The 22,006-nt window shown below is 47.4% G+C and overlaps 1 protein-coding gene across 2 annotated transcripts in view; it reads left to right on the forward strand.

Annotated features, from left to right (window-relative positions):
• The first annotated feature begins 2,303 nt into the window (after positions 1-2,303).
• The window catches only part of LOC130100885 (tensin-3-like), an 83,796-nt gene continuing 64,093 nt past the window's right edge, over positions 2,304-22,006 (forward strand). Inside the window, exons 1-4 of one of the 2 annotated variants that reach the window (XM_056266539.1) lie at positions 2,304-2,396; positions 9,018-9,108; positions 18,798-18,947; positions 19,024-19,074. In XM_056266539.1, coding sequence (XP_056122514.1) covers positions 18,798-18,947; positions 19,024-19,074 — 201 coding nt within the window. In that variant the 5' untranslated portion in view covers positions 2,304-2,396; positions 9,018-9,108. The remainder of the gene's footprint in view (positions 2,397-9,017; positions 9,109-18,797; positions 18,948-19,023; positions 19,075-22,006) is intronic. The other variant, XM_056266547.1, reaches the window with a different exon arrangement.

Genomic DNA, 22,006 nt, shown 5'->3' on the forward strand with positions numbered 1-22,006 from the left:
CATCCTCTACATTCTAAGTTTGAAATTCTTCCTTCAGGTCGCAGATTTAGAGTTCCACGATTCAAGTGCAATAGGAGCATAAATACTCATTTGTTCCCTGTGCAATAACCCTGCTAAATAGTCTCAGGTAACCTCATATTTAGAGATTGTTTTTATGTTTTTTATGTTTATTTATATTTATACTGTACTGTATGCACTGGTACATTTTATTTTATTTTTGGGCGGGTATCTTTTGTGTATGTGTGTTGTTATTCTGATCCCTGTATGTATGTATGTATTTTTATTTTTTTTTATCTTGTGCCCTGACTGCAAATCAAGTTTCCCACCTGGGATAATAATAATAAATGAAAATGAAATGAAAGCCCCTCCTTCTGAAAAGCACACTGTGCTCTGATTGGTCGGCTGGATCAGTGTGTTGTGATTGGTCGAGCGCTTCGAGTGTGTTTGGGGAAAGTCCCGCCCCTTTCCATAACCACCAGTTTCAACACACTACTAACTAACTCAACCAGGCCCCGCCCCTTTATTCTGCGCATGAATTATTATAATGAGGAATATTGTGACGTGTTCGTTCCCGGAAGAAACTCAAGACTAATGGAGGCGTTTCAGGAGTTCAGAAACACTGACACTCATATAGATAATTACTCCACTTGACTTGAGTGACTTTGTGCTTTGAAACTTTACACACTAAAGAACTAAAAAAGTATAATAAGACTCCTTTAAACTTGTCTTAGCTTGCACACAGCAGACATTAATATCAGGGCAGGAACATCTGGTGGCTGCAGTGCTGTCAGCTCACCTGTAGGTGGCGTATCAGCTCGTTCATCAGGGTTAACCATAGCCGACACATGAATCAGTGCAGGAACCAGACCTCCAGAAGCCCAGCAGATCCGCGTGGGTGATGTGCTCACTCTCTGATGTCTGGAGCCACAGTCAATCATTGACCAGTTATCAGACATCGCCACACACAAAGCCACGTTATGTAATGCCACATTCCTGCGCCTTCAGAAGACCAATGAGCGGCTGTCTTCAAGTGTCTGGCCCAGGCTCATGTGACTAACAGCGTTCGGTTACACCTACAACAATGAACAAAATGTGAACGCTAAAGTTATATTGAGCCAGAGGACGGTTGTATTACTCAGATGCTGCTCTTTAAAAACTCAGGAGACTTAATCCTTGAAGAAATAACAATCGACAGAAAGCAGATGACATCTACACTGCAGAAAATGATGTTCTTCCTCTGTTTTTTTGTCTTGTTTTCCAGTACAAACATTCTTAAATAAAGATACTGGAGAAGAAAAAAGTCAATTGGGTCAGAAAAATAAACTTAATTCAAAGGGTAAACAAGTGCATTTTTTTACTCCACTGGCACTTCATTTTGATACATTTTTCAAAACACAAAACCTCAAGATCTCAAGAAATTTGCTCCTCAAGTCTAAATTCAAGAAAGTTGAGATATGTGTACTGTAAAACAAGAAAAAAATACAAATCTTTTTATGCAGTGTATAGAGCTATAAATAAGTCTCATTCTCATTTGATGGAAAATGTTTGAGAAAGTGAGCGATTGTAGACACATCTGAGACTTGCACATGATCTCAGTGTTGAGACACGACTGAAACGATAAAGAGATCGAATTTGTGATTTTCTCCTTTTAAGGGAAGACATTTTAAAGTGTTATTTTTTTTTTTAAATATGTATTTTTAAAATGTGTTGTTATATTTGTTATATATATAATGTTGTTATACTTTTATTTTTTATATTTTCAATTTATTTTTTATTATATTATAAAAAACATTATTAGATTGTTTATTTTTAGTTAAAATTTGTACAATTTTAAAGTAATATTAACAAAAGACTAAGCATTTTGTTACATTGTACTTTTTGTTTCCTGTAGTTTCATCTTAGTCTTTACTGTGTTGCTGAAATGATGACAGTTTTTGTGAGATTGTTCGTTGTTGAATGATGTGACAATGAGAGCGTGTGTGTTTCTAAGCACATCATATTGATGGTTCAGTGCGTTTGTGTTTGTCTTGAATATCTCATTCGGCCGATCAGTGTGAGTGTGTGTGTGGAGGAATCTGCTGGTATTGTTGGAGTCCCTTCCCCCATCCTCGTGTGTGTGTGTGTGTGTGTGTGTGTGTGTGTGTGTGAGAGGCAGGGAGGCTCATGGGAACAGCAGTGGAGGGAGAACGAGAGCAGAGGGAGGATCCGTCTTTCTTTTCACTAACTCTGGATCTGAGTTGGGAAGAGACTAATGAGGAAGCAATGATCTGCTCGGATCGGGACTAAAGTTTGAGTCTTCAGCACAGATTTACAACTAAACTATGACAACGTGAAGGGAGATTCCTTTCCCTCTCATCTCACAAACACAAGACCAGCCAACACTCCAGCAAGCCAAGGTAAGCTCTCTCGCTCGCTCTCTCTCTCTGTTCTCATGAATCAGTCTTCACACTGCGTTCAGGGCTTTTATTGATTCTGATGACAGCTGTATTGAATGGCTCAGATCTGTGTGTGTGTGTGTGTGTTCTCTTCCAGAGCTTCAAGCGTTTCTCACTTGCGTCTCATTCAAGTATCAGAGGGGTTTCCCCCCTAAAATCTCAAGACACAAATGAGTCAGTCGTGTCCCTGCTAACCAAATATATGGTCTAAGAACATGATAAAAATTGTTATTTCTGAATGTTTTAAACATGTGTTTTCTAGGTTATGTGAGCATTAAGGGAACATTCCATTCCATTATTCTGCAAATGTTATGAGACATTACTTTCAAATGTTCTGAAACAACTAGAAACATTTAAAAAACATTAAACGAATGTCCATCTAAACCGTTTCAGACAAAGCACTCCATGGATGATGTATCAATAATGTTTTGGTTCTAACGTTTTAAAAACATTATTAAAGGTCAGATAACTTTGAACAAATGTTCTATAAGTTTTCAGGAAGAGCGTTTGTTCATAACTCTGAGAGAACTTTGAGACAGTGTTATCTGAAGTCCTGTTAGCTGATGGTCCAGATAGAGTTCTGATAGAGTCCTGATAGAGTTCTGATTGAGTTCTGATAGAGTTCTGCTTGAGTCCTGATAGAGTTCTGATTGAGTTCTGATAGAGTTCTGCTTGAGTCCTGATAGAGTTCTGATTGAGTCCTGATAGAGTTCTGCTAGAGCTCTGCTAGAGTTCTAATAGAGTCCTGATAGAGTTCTGCTAGAGTTCTCCTAGAGTTCTAATAGAGTCCTGATAGTGTTCTGACAGAGTTCTGATAGAGTTCTGATATAGTTCTAGTGGATTTCTAATAGAGTTCTGCTAGAGTTCTGCTAGAGTTCTGGTGGAGTTTTAATAGAGTTCTGCTAGAGTTCTAATAGAGTTCTAATAGAGTTCTAATAGAGTCCTGCTAGAGTTTGGCTGCAGTTCTGCTAGAGTTCTGGTGGAGTTCTAATAGAGTTCTGCTAGAGTTCTGGTGGAGTTCTAATAGAGTTCTGCTAGAGTTCTGCTAGAGTTCTGCTGTAGTTCTGCTAGAGTTCTAATAGAGTTCTAATAGAGTCCTGCTAGAGTTTGGCTGGAGTTCTGCTAGAGTTCTAATAGAGTCCTGATAGAGTTCTGCTAGAGTTCTCCTAGAGTTCTAATAGAGTCCTGAAAGTGTTCTGCTAGAGTTCTAATAGAGTCCTGATAGAGTTCTGCTAGAGTTCTAATAGAGTCCTGATAGTGTTCTGACAGAGTTCTGATAGAGTTCTGATATAGTTCTAGTGGATTTCTAATAGAGTTCTGCTAGAGTTCTGGTGGAGTTTTAATAGAGTTCTGCTAGAGTTCTAATAGAGTTCTAATAGAGTCCTGCTAGAGTTTGGCTGCAGTTCTGCTAGAGTTCTGGTGGAGTTCTAATAGAGTTCTGCTAGAGTTCTGCTAGAGTTCTGCTAGAGTTCTGGTGGAGTTCTAATAGAGTTCTGCTAGAGTTCTGGTGGAGTTCTAATAGAGTCCTGATAGAGTTCTAATGGTTCTGCTAGAGTTCTAATAGAGTCCTGATAGTGTTCTGACAGAGTTCTGATAGAGTTCTGAAAGAGTTCTAATAGAGTTCTGCTAGAGTTCTAATAGAGTCCTGATAGAGTTCTAATAGAGTTCTGCTAGAGTTCTGATAGAGTTCTAATAGAGTTCTGCTAGAGTTCTAATAGAGTCCTGATAGAGTTCTAATAGAGTTCTAATAGAGTTCTGCTAGAGTTCTAATAGTGTTCTGCTAGAGTTCTGATAGAGTTCTAATAGAGTCCTGATAGAGTTCTAATAGAGTTCTGCTAGAGTTCTAATAGAGCCCTGATAGAGTTCTAATGGTTCTGATAGAGTTCTAATAGAGTCCTGATAGTGTTCTGACAGAGTTCTGATAGAGTTCTGATAGAGTTCTGATAGAGTTCTGGTTGAGTTCTAATAGAGTTCTGCTAGAGTTCTGCTAGAGTTCTAATAGAGTCGTGATAGAGTTCTAATCGAGTCCTGATAGTGTTCTGACAGAGTTCTGATAGAGTTCTGCTAGAGTTCTGATAGAGTTCTAATAGAGTTCTGCTAGAGTTCTAATAGAGTCCTGATAGAGTTCTAATAGAGTTCTGCTAGAGTTCTGATAGAGTTCTGCTAGAGTTCTGCTAGAGTTCTAATAGAGTCCTGATAGAGTTCTGCTAGAGTTCTGATCAGAGATCTTGGTGAATCTGAGCACAGTTGTGTGTTTGGAGTCTCTGTAGGAGTCAAGCTTCTGTTTCTCCGAGTAACATCTGAGACATGAGCAGAAGTGTGTGTTTGCGCTCACTGACTCTCACTGCCGGACGAATCATGGAGGCTCGGTGTGTGTGTGTGTGTGTGTGTGTGGTGTGGTGTGTCTGTGTGAAGCGTCTGCTGTCCTCAGGGTTGGGCATTTAATGACAAGTGCTGCGAGAAGCTTTACTCGAGGAATGTTCAGTGCGTCTCCACCCATCCACACACACACACACACACACCCTTCACTGCCATCACAGCCACTTTCATTGATAAATCTCACTGGAAATCCTCAGTTTGACCCAAGATGAACACTCTGTCGAGTGTTAAATCACAGTCCCTTGCAGACACACACACACACACACACACATAAAGAGAAACACATGTACAGCGGGACGGAGAGGAGCTTCAGACGGATGAACTGCAGCGGATGAGACAGAGAGTCTGAACAGTGGATTCATGTTCACACACACAACAGTCCGAACACGTCCTCACCTGAGCTCCATCACTGATCCTCTACAGCATGAGCCTGATTAATACATCATCCAGTGAACGAGGCTGTGTGTGTGTGTGTGTGTGTGTGTGTGTGTGTGTGTGTGTGTGTGTGTGTGTGTGTGTGTGTGTTCAGCTCCACATCTCTGTATCTGCTTCAGCTCATGAGCCTCATACACTCAAACTCATCCAATGCTTTAGTGCTCTATCATATTAAAAAATCATTCAGTTCTAATTCTACAGTTATTCTACAAATACTCGCAGTTATTTCTCTAGTTCAGTGTCTGTCCCTGACACGAGAAATGGACTGATCCACACTGGTCAACACTGATAATAATCATAAATGTGTCTTGAGCATCAGATCCTCATATTAGAGTGATTCCTGAAGGATCATGTGACACTGAAGACTGGAGTAATGATGCTGAAAATTCAGCTTTGATCTCAGGAATAAATTACACTTTACTGTATATTCACATAGAAAACAGATGATTTACATTATAATAATATTTCACTGTTTTACTGTAGTTTTGATCAAATAAATGCAGCTTTTCGGAGCAGAAGAGACTCTTTCAGAAACATTAAAAATCTTACTGACCCCAAACTGTTGACCGGTAGTGTGTGTTCAGGTGTCTGTCAGAGGCACAGATGTAAACGCAGTGTGAGTGTGTGTGTGTGTGTGTGTGTGTTCACCTGTTCTCTCAGCTGTTTCAGGTGTGTATTCAGTAGGACAGCAGGATTGAGAGCTGTCAATCACAGCATCTAACGCAGGTTGTAAACGCAGTGTGTGTGTGTGTGTGTGTGTGTGTGTGTGTGTGTGTGTGTGTGATCTTGCCATCTGCTTCTCTGCTGTTTCTTATGATGTAAATCCTGTCTGCTGCATCAAGGTTTGTTTCCTATTTCTTCTACCATGGCCTTCTTGGAAGTCCCGGCTTACAAAATTACATTCTGCCAACGTTTTTCCAACTATTTTATTAACATTATTGTGTTCTCTGAACATTCAAAATGTCCAGTTTTTTAAATGTTTTAAAAGTGTTTCTTCTTGATTATATGATTGTTAAGGGAACATCCCATTGTATCATTCTTCATACATTATCGGAACATTACATTTGTATGATCTATGAAACAAGTAGCATAATTTAAAAACCGTTAGATGAACGTCCGACTAAAATATTTCAGGACAAAATGTTCCATGAACAATGTAAGTAATAGTTTTGAGAACATTATTAAAGATCAGAAATGTTTGAATAAACATTGTATTAACGTTACGTTAGTTGATAACTGTGAGAGAGCATTCCCCGTTCCCCGTTCCTGTTCCCCATTACATGTTCCCCCTTCCCCTTTCCCCTTCCCCTTTCCCCTTCCCCCTTCCCCCTTCCCCTTCCCCTTTCCCCTTTCCCCTTTCCCCTTTCCCCTTCCCCTTTCCCCTTTCCCCTTTCCCCTTCCCCTTTCCCTTTCCCTTTCCCCTTCCCCCTTCCCCTTTCCCCGTTCCCCGTTCCCCTTTCCCCGTTCCCCTTTCTCTGTTCCCCATTACATGTTCCCCCTTCCCCTTTCCCCTTCCCCTTTCCCTTTCCCCCTTCCCCTTTCCCCGTTCCCCTTTCCCCGTTCCCCGTTCCTGTTCCCCATTACATGTTCCCCCTTCCCCTTTCCCCTTTCCCCGTTCTCTGTTCCCCCTTCCCCGTTCCCCGTTCCTGTTCCCCATTACATGTTCCCCCTTCCCCTTTCCCCTTTCCCCTTCCCCCTTCCCCTTCCCCTTTCCCCGTTCCCCTTTCTCTGTTCCCCGTTCCCTGTTCCCCCTTCCCCTTTCCCCGTTCCCCTTTCTCTGTTCCCCGTTCCCTGTTCCCCCTTCCCCTTTCCCCGTTCCCCGTTCCCCTTTCCCCGTTCCCCCTTCCCCTTTCTCCTTCCCCCTTCCCCTTTCCCCGTTCCCCGTTCCCCTTTCCCCGTTCCCCGTTCCCCTTTCTCTGTTCCCCGTTCCCCTTTCTCTGTTCCCCGTTCCCTGTTCCCCCTTCCCCTTTCCCCGTTCCCCGTTCCCCTTTCCCCGTTCCCCGTTCCCCTTTCCCCGTTCCCCCTTCCCCGTTCTCTGTTCCCCCTTCCCCTTTCCCCGTTCCCCATTCCCCGTTCCCCATTCCCCTTTCCCCGTTCCCCTTTCTCTGTTCCCCGTTCCCTGTTCCCCCTTCCCCTTTCCCCGTTCCCCATTCCCCTTTCCCCGTTCCCCTTTCTCTGTTCCCCCTTCCCCGTTCCCCATTCCCCTTTCCCCGTTCCCCTTTCTCTGTTCCCCGTTCCCTGTTCCCCCTTCCCCTTTCCCCGTTCCCCATTCCCCTTTCCCCGTTCCCCGTTCTCTGTTCCCCCTTCCCCTTTCCCCTTTCCCCGTTCCCCATTCCCCTTTCCCCGTTCCCCATTCCCCGTTCCCCTTTCTCTGTTCCCCGTTCCCTGTTCCCCCTTCCCCTTTCCCCGTTCCCCGTTCCCCGTTCCCCTTTCCCCGTTCCCCCTTCCCCTTTCCCCTTCCCCTTCCCCTTCCCCTTTCCCCTTCCCCCTTCCCCTTTCCCCGTTCCCCGTTCCCCTTTCTCTGTTCCCCGTTCCCCTTTCTCTGTTCCCCGTTCCCTGTTCCCCCTTCCCCTTTCCCCGTTCCCCGTTCCCCTTTCCCCGTTCCCCGTTCCCCTTTCCCCGTTCCCCATTCCCCGTTCTCTGTTCCCCGTTCACTGTTCCCCCTTCCCCGTTCTGTTCCCCCTTCCCCGTTCTGTTCCCCTTTCCCCGTTCTGTTCCCCCTTCCCCTTTCCCCGTTCTCTGTTCCCCATTCCCCGTTCTCTGTTCCCCTTCCCCGTTCCCCTTTCCCCGTTCTCTGTTCCCTGTTCCCCTTCCCCTTTCCCCGTTCTCTGTTCCCCGTTCCCCTTTCCCTGTTCTCTGTTCCCCGTTACCTGTTCCCCTTTCTCTGTTCCCCGTTACCTGTTCCCTGTTCTCTGTTCCCCGTTCTCTGTTCCCCGTTCCCCTTTCCCTGTTCTCTGTTCCCCGTTACCTATTCCCTGTTCTCTGTTCCCCGTTCCCTATTCCCTGTTCTCTGTTCCCCTTTCCCCGTTCCTGTTCCCTGTTCCCTGTTCCCTGTTCCCCCTTCCCCTTTCCCCGTTCTCTGTTCCCCATTCCCCTTTCCCCGTTCTCTGTTCCCCGTTCCCCTTTCCCCGTTCTCTGTTCCCCATTCCCCTTTCCCCGTTCTCTGTTCCCCGTTCCCCTTTCCCCGTTCTCTGTTCCCCATTCCCCTTTCCCCGTTCTCTGTTCCCCGTTCCCCTTTCCCCGTTCTCTGTTCCCCGTTCCCTATTCCCCGTTCTCTGTTCCCCGTTACCTGTTCCCCGTTCTCTGTTCTCTGTTCCCCGTTCTCTGTTCCCCTTTCCCCGTTCCTGTTCCCCCTTCCCCTTTCCCCGTTCTCTGTTCCCCGTTCCCTATTCCCCGTTCTCTGTTCCCCGTTACCTGTTCCCCGTTCTCTGTTCCCCGTTCTCTGTTCCTGTTCCCCCTTCCCCTTTCTCCGTTCTCTGTTCCCTGTTCCCCTTCCCTGTTCCCCGTTCCCTGTTCCCCATTCTCTGTTCCCCATTCGCTGTTTCCCGTTCCCTGATCCCCTTTCTCTGTTCCCAGTTCCCCGTTTCCCTTTCCTCGCTCTCTGTTCCCCTTTCTCTGTTCCCCTTTCCCTTTTCCCCGTTCTCTGTTCCCTTCCTCTGTTCTCTGTTCCCTGTTCTCCACGGTGTTGACTGCAGTCTGTGGGTGTGACTCTTGTTGGCTCAGTCGTGTGTGTGTGTGTGTGTGTGTGTTCCTGTGTGTTTCTTCTAGCTGAAGGCTACAGAAACCTGATCCGACAGCAGCTTGTTTCCACAGGCCCGGATCTCACACACGTGGTCTGGTGTTTCTGTGCCTGCAGGAGGTGAAGCTCCTCACACACACCTTCACCCAGGCATGTGTGTTAGACCTGCGGAGGCACGTCACTGAACACACACCGCTGCTGTTCAACCTCAGATCAGGCCTTCCTCTCAATGAAACAACACAGTCAATGTGATTTCATCTGCTTCAGACACAAACCCTGATCTCGGGCTTTCAGACCGAATCGCTCAGCTTTAGTCTCGTCAAGGCACAACTGTTCTCATGGCAAAGTTCCTCTTCATTCTTTGCTTAGGGTTACAAAGGAGTAAGAAATACTCTTGCACTGTGATTTACTGTTAGCCAACATCGTCCACGTTTAGATGAATATGATAATATGTGCTGCAAAATAAACACAACAGAAATGACAGTGGTGGGAGAACAGCAGCTCAGAAAGTATCAGATCAGAGATGTAGATATGTTTGACTTTGTGCATGTCTCGTCACATTTATTCATACAGCACTTTATACAATAGATTGATCTAAAGCAGCAACTTTACAGTATTAAACATGATAAAAGTTAGAATCACAGCTTCAGTTACTTCTGTAAAGCGGCTCTCAGTGTTCATGTTCTTACTTGCGTCTGACCTCGAGAAATAAACCAGAGAAGATTTACACCTCAAAGAAGGCAGAGCCTCAGAGCCACTCCCACCTATTACATCATCGCCACATGAACCAACGGGAGATCGAAGGTGTTTAGTGACGCACAACAACTTTTTGGGAAGCTTCACTTTGACAAGCTGTTTCAAACTCCAAACGAACTTTGTTTTAGTCTGACTTTGTTCGAAATGACATCACAGCAGTTCATTCTTTGATTTCACTTGACGTATATCAGAGTCTTCAGACTCTAAATGTTCTGTCGAAGGCTTTCAGCTCTTGCGGTTTTCACACGATCCAGCTCTAAATAAGCCGAATCAGCGCTATAGGTGTCTGTCCACTCATACCTGGTTTTCTCGTGCCTTATATTTATTTAGAATTTTCACACCATTCCCGGTGATAGTGATTTACTCACCCTCATGCCGTCCAAACCCATTAGACTTTCTATCCTCAGAACACAAATGAAAATCTTTTTGATAAAATCTGAGAGATTCCGGTCCTTTACATGCAATTTCCGCATGACACATGGCCATGGTTCAGTGTCAGCTATCAGAGTCCCTCTGAACCCCTCCACCTCCCCAGCTCCACCTGTCGAGATCTGATACACGACTGATGTGTGTCTGTTGCAGCAGCAGATCTTACAGGCTCACAGCAGCGTGTGTGTGTGTGTGTGTGTGTGTGTGTGTATCAGCAGCAGCAGCAGCAGCAGTGTATCGGATCTAGTCCAACAAGACTGACACATTAACATTGCCGTATTTGAGCCAGAATGAGGTGCTGTCAGATCTGATTTAATCACATTACAAATACAAAATGCACATTTTATTTGCAAGGCGCAGTTAATGGTCCAGTGTTCATGGGTGTGCGATATATATACCGTCTGCGATAATATTGTAACTGTTGTTTTAACGATGTGTAATCTGACATTATCGAGTATATCCCTCACACACACTCAGACAGCGCACGCATACACTATGTGTAGTCTAGTAGATTCGACTATTGAAGTCTAGTAGGTGGTCTATTGAAATGCTAAAATGTCCCCAAAATTCATGATCAGGCTGCAAAAATGCCACTGTATGTGTTTTATATTTATATCATATAATGTAAGTTAATCAATATCACACGAAGAGTGCCGTTTTTCTCCAGATATCAGCATGAAAACAAATGTGATATTGATTTTTTACAAGTTCAGCCAACAGAAGAAGCCACAGGACTGCAATTGCGTCTCTAGAACGCAAGTCGGTGTTTAATTTCTGAATGAATCATCTTTTGAAACGAATCAGTTGAATGAATGATTTAATGACTCATTCATTAAGAGAGTCAAATGCTTCGTTCCAGAATGAATCAGCCGTTTGAATGAATCGGTTGAATCTCAATGACTCACTCATTAACAGGGACTTGCTGCCACCTACTGGCGGTTTTCATTTCACATGTTTAATCATCAAAACGTTATGCATTTGTAATTGCAGGTTATATGTCCCTCTGATCTGCATTAAACTGTAAATGCATGTAAATCCACTTCAGATGCAGCTTCTGTTTCCTCTGCATGTTGTTACAGATTTAATTTGATTGGTATGTATTTAAGTTATTTATTATAATTTATTGATTAAATGTAAGAAGATTATGCATACATATAATTAGGTTAGAAAAAAATCCCTATAATATACTGTCCAATTATCGTTATTGATAAAATCCCAGAAAGTATTAAGATATAATTTGTCAATATCGCACACCCTAGGCTTGTTACATTTGAATGACCTCTTGACCCGAACACATGCGCCACACACACACACACACACACACACACACACGTTTACTCAGCTATCTAAATGAGGACATTCCACAGGCTTCTATTGTTTTTATATACAGCGTGTAAAACTAACCAACACACAAACCCTCACAGAAAACTCCAGATGTCAGTCTTTAAAGCCAGTTTTATTCATATCTACATTCTGAAAGTTTGTTCATATATCATTCACCTTAGTTATATTTACTCCTGAGAGCATGGTGAAAATATATTTGTTTTATTCTCTGATTTATGTTGTGATAAAAAGAGAAATCCCCCTCCAAAAAAAAAAAAACATCTGGAAAAACTTGTAACTCTGTAATGTCAACAAAATCAAACATGAATTATGAACCTGGATTTATCCAGTGTTCAGATTTCAGTTCTGGAAATGTATGAAAATGTCTCGGTTACGTATGTAACCCTAGTTCCCTGATAGGGAACGAGACGCTGCGTCAAACGCTGCGGGAACGCCCCTGCGTTGTGCGTCATGAAGCACGTATGGAATCAGCCCAATGGAGAGATGAAACGTCATAGGCGGGTGACGTCATCGACCAGGAAACTATAAAGCACCCCAAAAACACAAGCGCATTAGCTTCTGATAGGCTTGAAGGAAGCGCTAACGGGAGTGCCGGGAGTATGGCGGAGCGACGCAGCGTCTCGTTCCCTATCAGGGAACTAGGGTTACATACGTAACCGAGACGTTCCCTTTCAAGGGAACTTCGAGCTGCGTCAAACGCTGCGGGAACGCGAATACCCACGTCGCCATAGGACCAAATGACCGTCATGTGAGACTAGCGCACAGAGGACGAGAGCACCTGTGCCCCAGGGGTAGAGCTTAAGTCTAGGTCATAGAACTTAATAAAAGTATGCGGTGAAGACCATCCAGCCGCATCACAAACATCACTCAGGGAAACCCCCGACAAAAGAGCTTTAGAAGCAGCCATACTCCTGGTAGAGTGAGCTCGGACAACCAAAGGTGAAGGCTGGCCAGCCGACTCATAAGCAAGTGAGATAGCCTCAACCACCCACTTGCTCATTCTCTGTTTAGACGCAGGACACCCTTTCCTGGGTGGCCCGAAACATACAAAAAGTTGTTCTGATTTCCTCCACAGGGCAGCTCTGTGGACATAAGCGTCTAATGCCCTAACAGGGCAGAGTGAATTAAGTTTCTCCTGGTCCGATGACATAAATGGAGGAGGACAGAAAGCCTGCAGAACCGTAGGTCTAACAATATTAGTAGGAACCTTAGGAACGTAACCTGGTCTAGGATGCAGAAAAGCTTTAACCATGCCAGGTGCAAATTCCAGGCACGAGGGTGAAACCGACAGAGCCTGCAAATCTCCGATTCTTTTTAGTGAAGAGATAGCAAGCAAAAAGATAGTCTTAAAAGTGAGAAACTTCTCGGGAACTTCTTCGATAGGTTCAAAAGGAGCTAGGGAAAGACCTTCTAATACAATGGCCAGATCCCAAGTCGGCACCCTCGTACGAACTGCTGGCCTCAGCCTCAAAGTGCCACGGAGGAAACGAGTTATAAGCGGGTGTCTCCCAAGAGAAACTCCACTGAAAGGGACGTGGTAAGCAGCTAGTGCCGCCACATACACCTTTAGTGTGGAGGGGGATAACCCTGTGGAGAAGCGCTCCTGCAGGAATTCCAGCACTGCACCCACTGGGCAGTTAACTGGGTCCTGCAGGTGTTCTCCACACCAAGAAGTGAAAAGTTTCCACTTCAAGGCATAAAGCTTCCTCGTGGATGGAGCTCTGGAGTTAAGAATGGTCTCAACAACCTCGGTTGAGAGACCGGAGTCTATGAGCTGGGCCCCCTCAGAGGCCAAGCCCACAGTTTCCACAATTCTGGGCGGGGGTGAAGTATCGTGCCCCCCGCCTGGGAGAGTAGATCCCTCCTGACCGGGAGCTCCAAAGGAGAACCGTCCAGGAGAGAAATCAGGTCCGCAAACCATACTCGGGCCGGCCAGAACGGGGCTACTAGTAGTAGACTGACCCCGTCCCGGCGGACCCTCTCCAGAACTCCTGGTAACAGAGCAATCGGGGGAAAGGCGTACAGACGTGACCTCGGCCACGGCTGCACCATAGCATCCAACCCCAGGGGGGCTGGAAGAGTGATGGAGAACCACCGATGACAATGAGTGGTCTCCTTGGAAGCGAATAGGTCCACCTCGGCGCGACCGAAACTCAACCAAAGGAGCTCCACCACCTCGGGGTGGAGTCTCCATTCCCCTGGCCTCGGCCCCTGCCTCGACAGGGAGTCTGCTACCACATTCAAATACCCAGGGAGATACATTGCTCTCAGAGATAGTAGCTTCCCTTGGGACCACAGGAGGATCTGACGGGCCAACTTGTAAAGCCGGCGAGACCGCAGGCCCCCCTGATGATTTATATAAGAGACCACCGACGTGTTGTCTGATTGAACTAACACATGATGGCCTCTCAGGTCTGTTAGGAAGTGTTTCAGAGCCTGAAACACAGCCAACATCTCTAGACAATTTATGTGCCACGAAAGATGATGATCCTGCCACAGACCTTGGGCTGGGCGACCACTCATGACCGCCCCCCACCCTGTGAGGGAAGCATCCGTCGTTAGCGTTATGCGACGACAAAGAGCCCCCAGCACAGGACCTTTGGATAGGAACCAAGTTTCTCTCCACATGACCAGAGCACGAAGGCAGCGCCGCGTGACTTTGAACGTGCGGAGCGGATTTCCCCTCGGGGAGAATCCCTTGGTCCTGAGCCACCACTGTAGCGGTCTCATGTACAACAGGCCGCAAGGTATAACGTTGGACGCTGCTGCCATCAGACCCAACAGTCTCTGAAACTGCTTGACAGTGAGTAGCTGGCCTAGCTTCACTTGTTTCACAGCTGAGAGAATCGATGCGATGCGGGTCGGAGAGAGTCGCGCCCGCATCGATACCGAATCCCAAACGACACCCAGAAAAGTGGTCTTCTGGGAAGGAGATAATACACTTTTCTTTGCGTTCAGCCTCAACCCCAACTTTCTGATATGAGCGAGGACGACATCTCGATGCCGAACCGCCATCTGCTCGGTCTGAGCTAAAATCAACCAATCGTCGATGTAATTGAGAATCCGAATGCCCTGAAGCCTCAGAGGCACTAGTGCTGCATCCATGCATTTCGTGAAAGTGCGGGGAGATAAAGCTAGGCCAAACGGAAGAACCCTGTACTGGTACGCCTCGCCCCCGAAGGCGAACCTCAGGAACTTCCTGTGTTGTGGAAGGATGGACACATGGAAGTATGCGTCCTTCAGATCTATCGTGACAAACCAGTCCTCGGACCTGATTTGAGACACGATCTGCTTGATAGTGAGCATCTTGAATTTTAGCTTCCCTACCGAGCGATTCAATATGCGCAGGTCTAAAATTGGACGCAACCCCCCATCCTTCTTTGGAACGATGAAATATCGGCTGTAATAACCTGACTCCAAACTGGGAGGAGGAACCCGTTCTATAGCCTCTTTTTGAAGGAGCGTTTTCACCTCTTGTTCCAATACCAGAGCCTGCTCGGGGCCCACCACTGTGTGCAGAACCCCTCTGAATTTTGGTGGACGACACCTGAACTGGATAGCATAACCCTTTTCTACTGTCTGCAGGACCCAATGAGATATTTTTGGAAGGCTTTTCCACTCTGCCAGAAATTCTACTAAGGGTACCAGCCTCTCGAGACTGGCCTCTGGTGTAACTTGAGCAGCAGACGCAGCGCCCTGTAACGGCGCACCGGCAGGGAACAACTGGTCTGACCGCTCTGAGACCCTCCTCAGAGGGAGCGAGCGTCCCTCGGGAAAGCGCTCGCTGGGATCGTCTGTGCCCCGGCATAAAGGCGGGGTTGGCAGAACGAGCCCCTGAGGGCACCGAGGAGGAATGGGCACCGTAAAAAGAGGTGAACACCTTTCCGCCTCGGTGGGGACCACCCTCAGCATCCTGAACGGCTTGGCGTCAGGACTTCTTCTTAGCCGAAGCCTTCTTAGCCAATATAACTGTCCTCAGATCAGTTCTACTGGGAGAAGGCTTCGGCTGAGAGTGTCGCGGCTGAGCCCACTGTCCAGCAGGGGGAGCACGAGACGCGACACTCTGCCTCTGCTGCGCTCTATGTGATGAGCTCGTAGACGGCCGGGGCTGCTCCCGCCCAGCAGCCCCAGGGACATGAACTTTAAGGGGAAGAAACTTTTTAAAAGCTGCAGTTTGTTTCTTTTCTTCTTGGAATTTATCGATAACTGAATTCACAGCATCACCAAACAACCCCATGGGAGAAAGAGGAGCATCTAAAAGAAAAGCTTTTTCTCTCTCTTTAATATTAGTCTGATTTAACCACAAATGTCTTTCTGCGGCCACCAGAGCTGCCATAGAACGACCCATTAATTTGGCCGATTCTCTGGTGGCACGCAGGGATAAATCAGCAGCCTGACGCAGTTCGCGAACTACGTCAGTACTGACCTCCTCACTCTCACTCATGTCCCTTAGCAGATCAGCCTGGTATGCCTGCAAGATTGACATAGTATGCAGACATGACGCAGCCTGACCTGCTGCCGAATATGCTTTACCCACCAAAGCCGAAGTGTTTCTTAAAGGCTTGGTGGGTAATGCCGGTGCCTTAAAAGATGATGCTGCTTCGGGGGAGAGATGGCTCGCAAGCGTCTCTTCCACACGAGGCAAAGCACCATAACCATGAGCCTTGGCTCCCATAATATTAGCGTATGTAGAAGTCTGGGGACTAAACACTCTATATGACACCGGTTTTCTCCATGATTTCGACACCTCGGTGTGGAGATCATGGAAAAACGGCAGGCACCGGCGTGGAGGCTGCACACGTGACGGCAAAAATCTCTCATCCAACTTTGATTTAGAAACAGACTCCTGTCTAGTCACTGGCCATTCAATATTAAGTTTTTCAACAGCTCTTGTTAACACCTCCATAAGCTCATCACTCTCAGGAGTGTGGGGTGGCGAATCCTCCACATCTCCCTCAACACTAACAACATCAAGTTCCTCAGAACTGGATAGCTGCAGCATTGGTGCCTCAGCCCGAGCGGAAGAAACCGCAGCGCGTGCTTCCGAACCCGGGACTGAGGCACTGGATCTCACAGGTGAAGGGAGAGATAAGGCAGAGCCCGTCTCAAACCCCGCTGTGAGATCCATCTGCGATCCCCACGATAAGCGCCGCCGCTCTGCCTCGGCAGAAGCGGGACCCGAACCGCGGGGAGCGCGCACCGAACCGCTCTCCTCAAAGAGCGATCGGCGGGAGCGGAGCGTCCTTAACGGCAAACGCTCGCAATGCTCACAGTCTGCTCCCTCGAGAGCAAACTGGGCATGCTGAACTCCCAAACAAACAACACAAAGATCATGTGTATCCCCGCTCGTTAAATAACGCGAGCAGGGAGGAACACACTTTCTAAACTGCTGTTCGTCCGCCATAATCTCTCAATATATATATATAGGGATAAATTGTTTGTGTGGTTCAGGGTATGTAAGACAGACAATATCACACAGGGACAGATTCACATGTAGCGCGACTGAAAGCACAGAAGCTAATGCGCTTGTGTTTTTGGGGTGCTTTATAGTTTCCTGGTCGATGACGTCACCCGCCTATGACGTTTCATCTCTCCATTGGGCTGATTCCATACGTGCTTCATGACGCACAACGCAGGGGCGTTCCCGCAGCGTTTGACGCAGCTCGAAGTTCCCTTGAAAGGGAATCATATTTAATTGGATAAATAATTTGCATATTCAAACCTAACATTTCTGAAACTTGTAATACAATACAAATGTCTTAATGTAGTGTGATTAATCAGTGAGATCGGGTAGGTAAAATCTCAAGCCTAAGAATAATAAACCCTGAAAATGTGATCATAACTCTAATGCTCAATTTACATGATTTTTTCTGTAAAACTACAAATTTAATTGAATGCAGGAAGATATTGAGTTTTGGGGAGAATATTGTCACCATGGCATCTCATGTCTAAATGCTATGCTAATTCTGAAAGTAATCAAGGACAGGGTTAAGAGATTCGCGAATGAATCGGTTCTTTTCTGTTTTCTTTCTTTTCAAACAGGTTTGCAGAAAGATGTGAAACCGTTCGTGATTCAATCTGATTCATTCGGACAGTTCACTCACGCACTGAATCATTTACAGCGATATTTCAAGCCGAAATAGTATCGGGATACTTTATAAGAAAGTAAAGTATATTCAGTGTAAAACAGGGAGATGTCAGCTATAGTGTGTGAAGGTGTGTGAGCGAGTCTGGACTGCAGGTCGAGAGTGTCGAACACACACCAGTTCAGGGAAGCTAGATAGACGTTAGCATGCTCCTGGTCTTGTTCTGGTGGTACATTAATAGATGAATGATTGGGAATATATTAGTACCATAGTTTTACCCTCAAATATCTGTCTAAAGCCCTTGTGAAGAAGAACTGCACTTTAGCACACTTTTAAAAAGAGGATAGCCTACTTATTATGGAAATATGAATGTAATGCTTTTGGACACTTAATTGCATGTTAAATTAACTTTTACATCTCAAATGTAATTTCATAATTACTACTGACAAGCATTTATGGTATATATGTATATATGATTTAATGTCATTTATATTGAAACTTGTGTGTCATGTATTTAAATACATTTGTAATGATAAAGTACTTTTAAAATACATTGACTTTAAATGTAATATCAAATAACACAGTACAGTTAAAATTATAATCAAGTAATTTACATGTGGTTTAGTATGTTAGTCAGTAAGTTAGTCTAAACCACCCCAATCAAGTTATACATAAACAAAAACAAAGCGAAAAGTACACTTATCTTCGTTAGATTACCGGTATTGAACAAAATACTGTTCTGTCATTTTTTTTTTTATAAAAAAAAAAAAAAAATCGCTTTGTTTTTGTTTATAATGTATAACTTGATTGGAGTGGTGCACAACTTGGTAAAGTTTTTGCCATTTTCTTTGTGAATACAAAAGAAACTCGTGTAAATGTTTCTAAAAGCTGTAATGGTCCTGAAAACAGCAGTCGCTCTTGTGGTGTTCGCGGTCACAGGTGAGCTGTCCTCTAGTGGACGTGTTTGGTACTGTTTTTTTATTTATTTGTTTTATTTAATGTTTTGTATTTTTAGGGGATTTTATGGTACTAAATTATAAATGCAGTATAGTTACAATCCATTCATTCACTTTTTGAGTAGGCTATATACTGAAAATGAAATTGAACTGTGGTAAACCTTGCCTGTTTAGACAGTAGTTCGGTGGACACGTGGCAGACGCTGCTGATCTGAGCTCAGTGTGTGCCTGTGTGCAGATGGAGGAGGGATACGAGCTGGACCTCACCTATGTGACGGAGCGCATCATCGCGGTGTCCTTCCCTCAGGACGGCTTCGAGGACACGTACCTGCGGAACCTGAGGGACGTCACGCGCATGCTGCGGTCCAAACACGCGGACAACTATCTGGTGAACACGCGTTCTCTCTCTGTCTTTCCCTTAGCCGTTCCCCGAGCGTGTTTAACTCTCGCTCGCTGCGTTTCAGGTGATCAACCTGTCGGAGAGGAAGCCGGAGCTCAGCAAGATGAACCCGAAGGTAGTGTGGAGGATCTGCTTCACTGCTGAATCACACACACACACACACACACACTTCAGGGAAGAACCACGGTTCCCTTTCGTTGTCACTCCGAGTTCCGTCGGATGACGACGAATGGGGTTTCGCTTAGAAAGCCAATTGACTTCGAGTACTACAAAACGAGCCAATGGCAAAGAAATGCCATGGGTCTGCGGAATTTGCATAGCGTAGCACCGCCCCACCTCGTGGGTATTTAAGGAGCTCGCTGGCAGCAAACCGGCATGTTTTCGCTTCGGAGCCAAGGTGATCCTTCGCTCCACCAGCCATTCCTGTACTGTCAGTTCTGCAGACGAGCGAGATTCTCTGGTGTTGGTGTGACGGCGATCTCCGGCGAGGACGCGCTTCCTGCTTTTCTGTCCGTGATTCGACAGCGAGTGTGTTTCTCCCCGGGCGCTTCAACACAGTCAGAGTTTCTTTTTCTCACAAAAGAGCTTGCACGCGGCACGTCTTTTTAAAGATGCCTCGCCCGTGCACTTCTGGTTGCGGTAGACTCGTTGATGACTCTGATGGGCACGAGTGGTGCATAGTGTGTTTGGGCGTTAATCACGCTAGAGCAGCACTCGTGGATGACTCATGTTCTCTCTGTGGGAACATGACCATCGCAGCATTACGATCAAGACTCGGTGATCTCGCAAGAGTGAGGGTCCCCTCATCCACACCCCGATCTACTGACTCTAGAAATAGAGCTAGTACTTCGGCTGGTGGCCAGGGTGATCTGAGGATGACGGTTTGGAACAAAGCGCCGACTATCAGTCCGTGCCCAGCCGCATCCTCTCCAGTGCTGCAACCCGTGAGTGTTCGGGGGATTCCGGCGGGATCATCTTCGGGTGTCCCGCGGGTTTCCTTTGACGCTCCAGAGGATGACGCGATGTCTATCGCAGCATCACAAGGTGGGTCTGAGTCTTCTGGAAGTGAAGACTCATCACAGCTGCCACCTTCGGGTGTGAATACAGTTGTGCTAGAGTCTGATCCAGAGATGACGGCCATGCTGTCTCGAGCCGCCGCGAGCATCGGGTTAGAGTGGAACCCTCCGCCCTGCCCCGAGCGCTCGCGGCTGGATGACTGGTATTTGGGTCAGGCTGCGGACCCCCGTCCGCGTCAGGCCCCGATACCTTTCTTCCCGGACGTGCATGATGAGATCTCGAAGTCCTGGAAGACTCCCATGTCTTCCCGTGACCGCTCGCTGATTTCATCCGCCTTTCCTCCCCTCGATGAGGCCGCTGCCCGTGGGTACACTGGGCTCCCCCCGGTTGAACGCTCTGTTGCGATGCAACTGTGTCCTCAGAGCGCTTCTTCTCGTGGTGAGCCTAAGCACCCATCCAAAGCCTGTATGTACTCGTCTGCGTTAGTGGCGAAGTCCTACAGAGCTGCGGGACAGGCAGCCGCCTCTTTGCATGCCATGGCCATTCTGCAGGTCTACCAGGCCCAGATGCTCAGGGACATGCACGAGGGCAGGACAGACCCGGGGCTCTTCAATGAGCTGCGCGCCGCCACCGACCTTGGTCTCCGAGCGACGAAGGTGACCGCACGCTCCCTGGGTTTGGTGATGTCCACAGCCGTGGTCCAGGAGAGACACCTCTGGCTTAATCTTGCTGATGTGGAGGACGCCGAGCGGTCCCGGCTGCTCGACACCCCCATATCGCAAGATGGCCTTTTCGGCGGTGCAGTCGAGGATTTTGCCCAACAGTTCTCGACTGCCCAGAAACAGACTGAGGCTATTAAGCACATTCTGCCCCGACGGCCCGCTGCTGCCTCCACTCAGCCGACCGGGCAGAATACTCAGTCTGTTTCCCGCCGAGGGCGCCCTCCTACGGCTCCCACCCCTCCCGCCTGGCCCAAGCAGCAGCCTTCACCCGGGCCCGGTCGCGGAGGAGGCCGTAGGAAGGCGCCCCAGCCCTCTCCAGTCCCGCCCCCCGCTAAATGCCGGGTCAAGCGGCGCTCCTGAGACGGGCTGCTCAGGGATGATGTACACTTCTCAGGAGGTGGTAGCAGGACCACTCCTTCCCCCGGTGGAGGGCCGGGGGAGAATCTTGAGAGAAGTGACACATTCATCCCTGAGCATACAGAGTTCTTGGACGACACGGTGCGCCGCCCCCGGGCCGTGCACCCCTGGTCCTCCTCTGTCCCAGAGCCGGATGACAGTGCGCGCCGTCCCCGGACCGTGCCGCTCTCATCCCCCTCTGTCGCCAGACCCCTGGCAGAGCAGACCCCCGTGGAACGTTCGTCCTTCCCTGGTCTCCTCTGTCAGGGCGCGGTTCATGACTGCACCCCCACATCGGGCCGCTATGCCGTCCACGTCTGGGTCAGTCATACCGCCTCGCTGCCCTACCGACGGGAAGTCTGTGGTTCGCATGACCCCGCTGGTTCAGTCCTTGGGAGCCTGGCTAGAGCTTCCCAACCTGTCCCGCTGGGTCGCACGAACGATCAGGCTCGGCTACGCGATTCAGTTCGCGCGGTCTCCTCCCCGCTTCAGGGGAGTCCGCTCCACTTTGGTCGGTGGCAATGCCCCTATCATGAGAGCGGAGGTTGCTACCCTGCTGGCGAAGGGTGCGATCGAGACTGTCCCTCCAGCCGAAATGAAGACCGGCTTCTACAGCCCGTATTTCATTGTCCCGAAGAAAACCGGTGGGTTACGGCCAATCCTGGACCTGCGCGTTCTGAACCGCTCCCTTCACAGGCTGCCGTTCAAGATGCTCACCGCCAAACGCGTTTTCGAATGTGTGCGGCACCAGGATTGGTTTGCAGCGATCGACCTGAAGGACGCCTACTTTCATGTCTCCATTCTCCCTCGACACAGACCGTTCCTTCGGTTTGCTTTCGAGGGTCAGGCATATCAGTACGCAGTTCTCCCATTCGGGCTAGCCCTGTCCCCTCGCGTCTTTACGAAGGTCGT

The sequence above is a fragment of the Rhinichthys klamathensis genome, unplaced genomic scaffold (genome assembly GCF_029890125.1).
Source record: "Rhinichthys klamathensis goyatoka isolate OS25496 unplaced genomic scaffold, OSU_Roscu_1.1 h1tg000011l_1, whole genome shotgun sequence".
Lineage (NCBI taxonomy): Eukaryota > Metazoa > Chordata > Actinopteri > Cypriniformes > Leuciscidae > Rhinichthys > Rhinichthys klamathensis.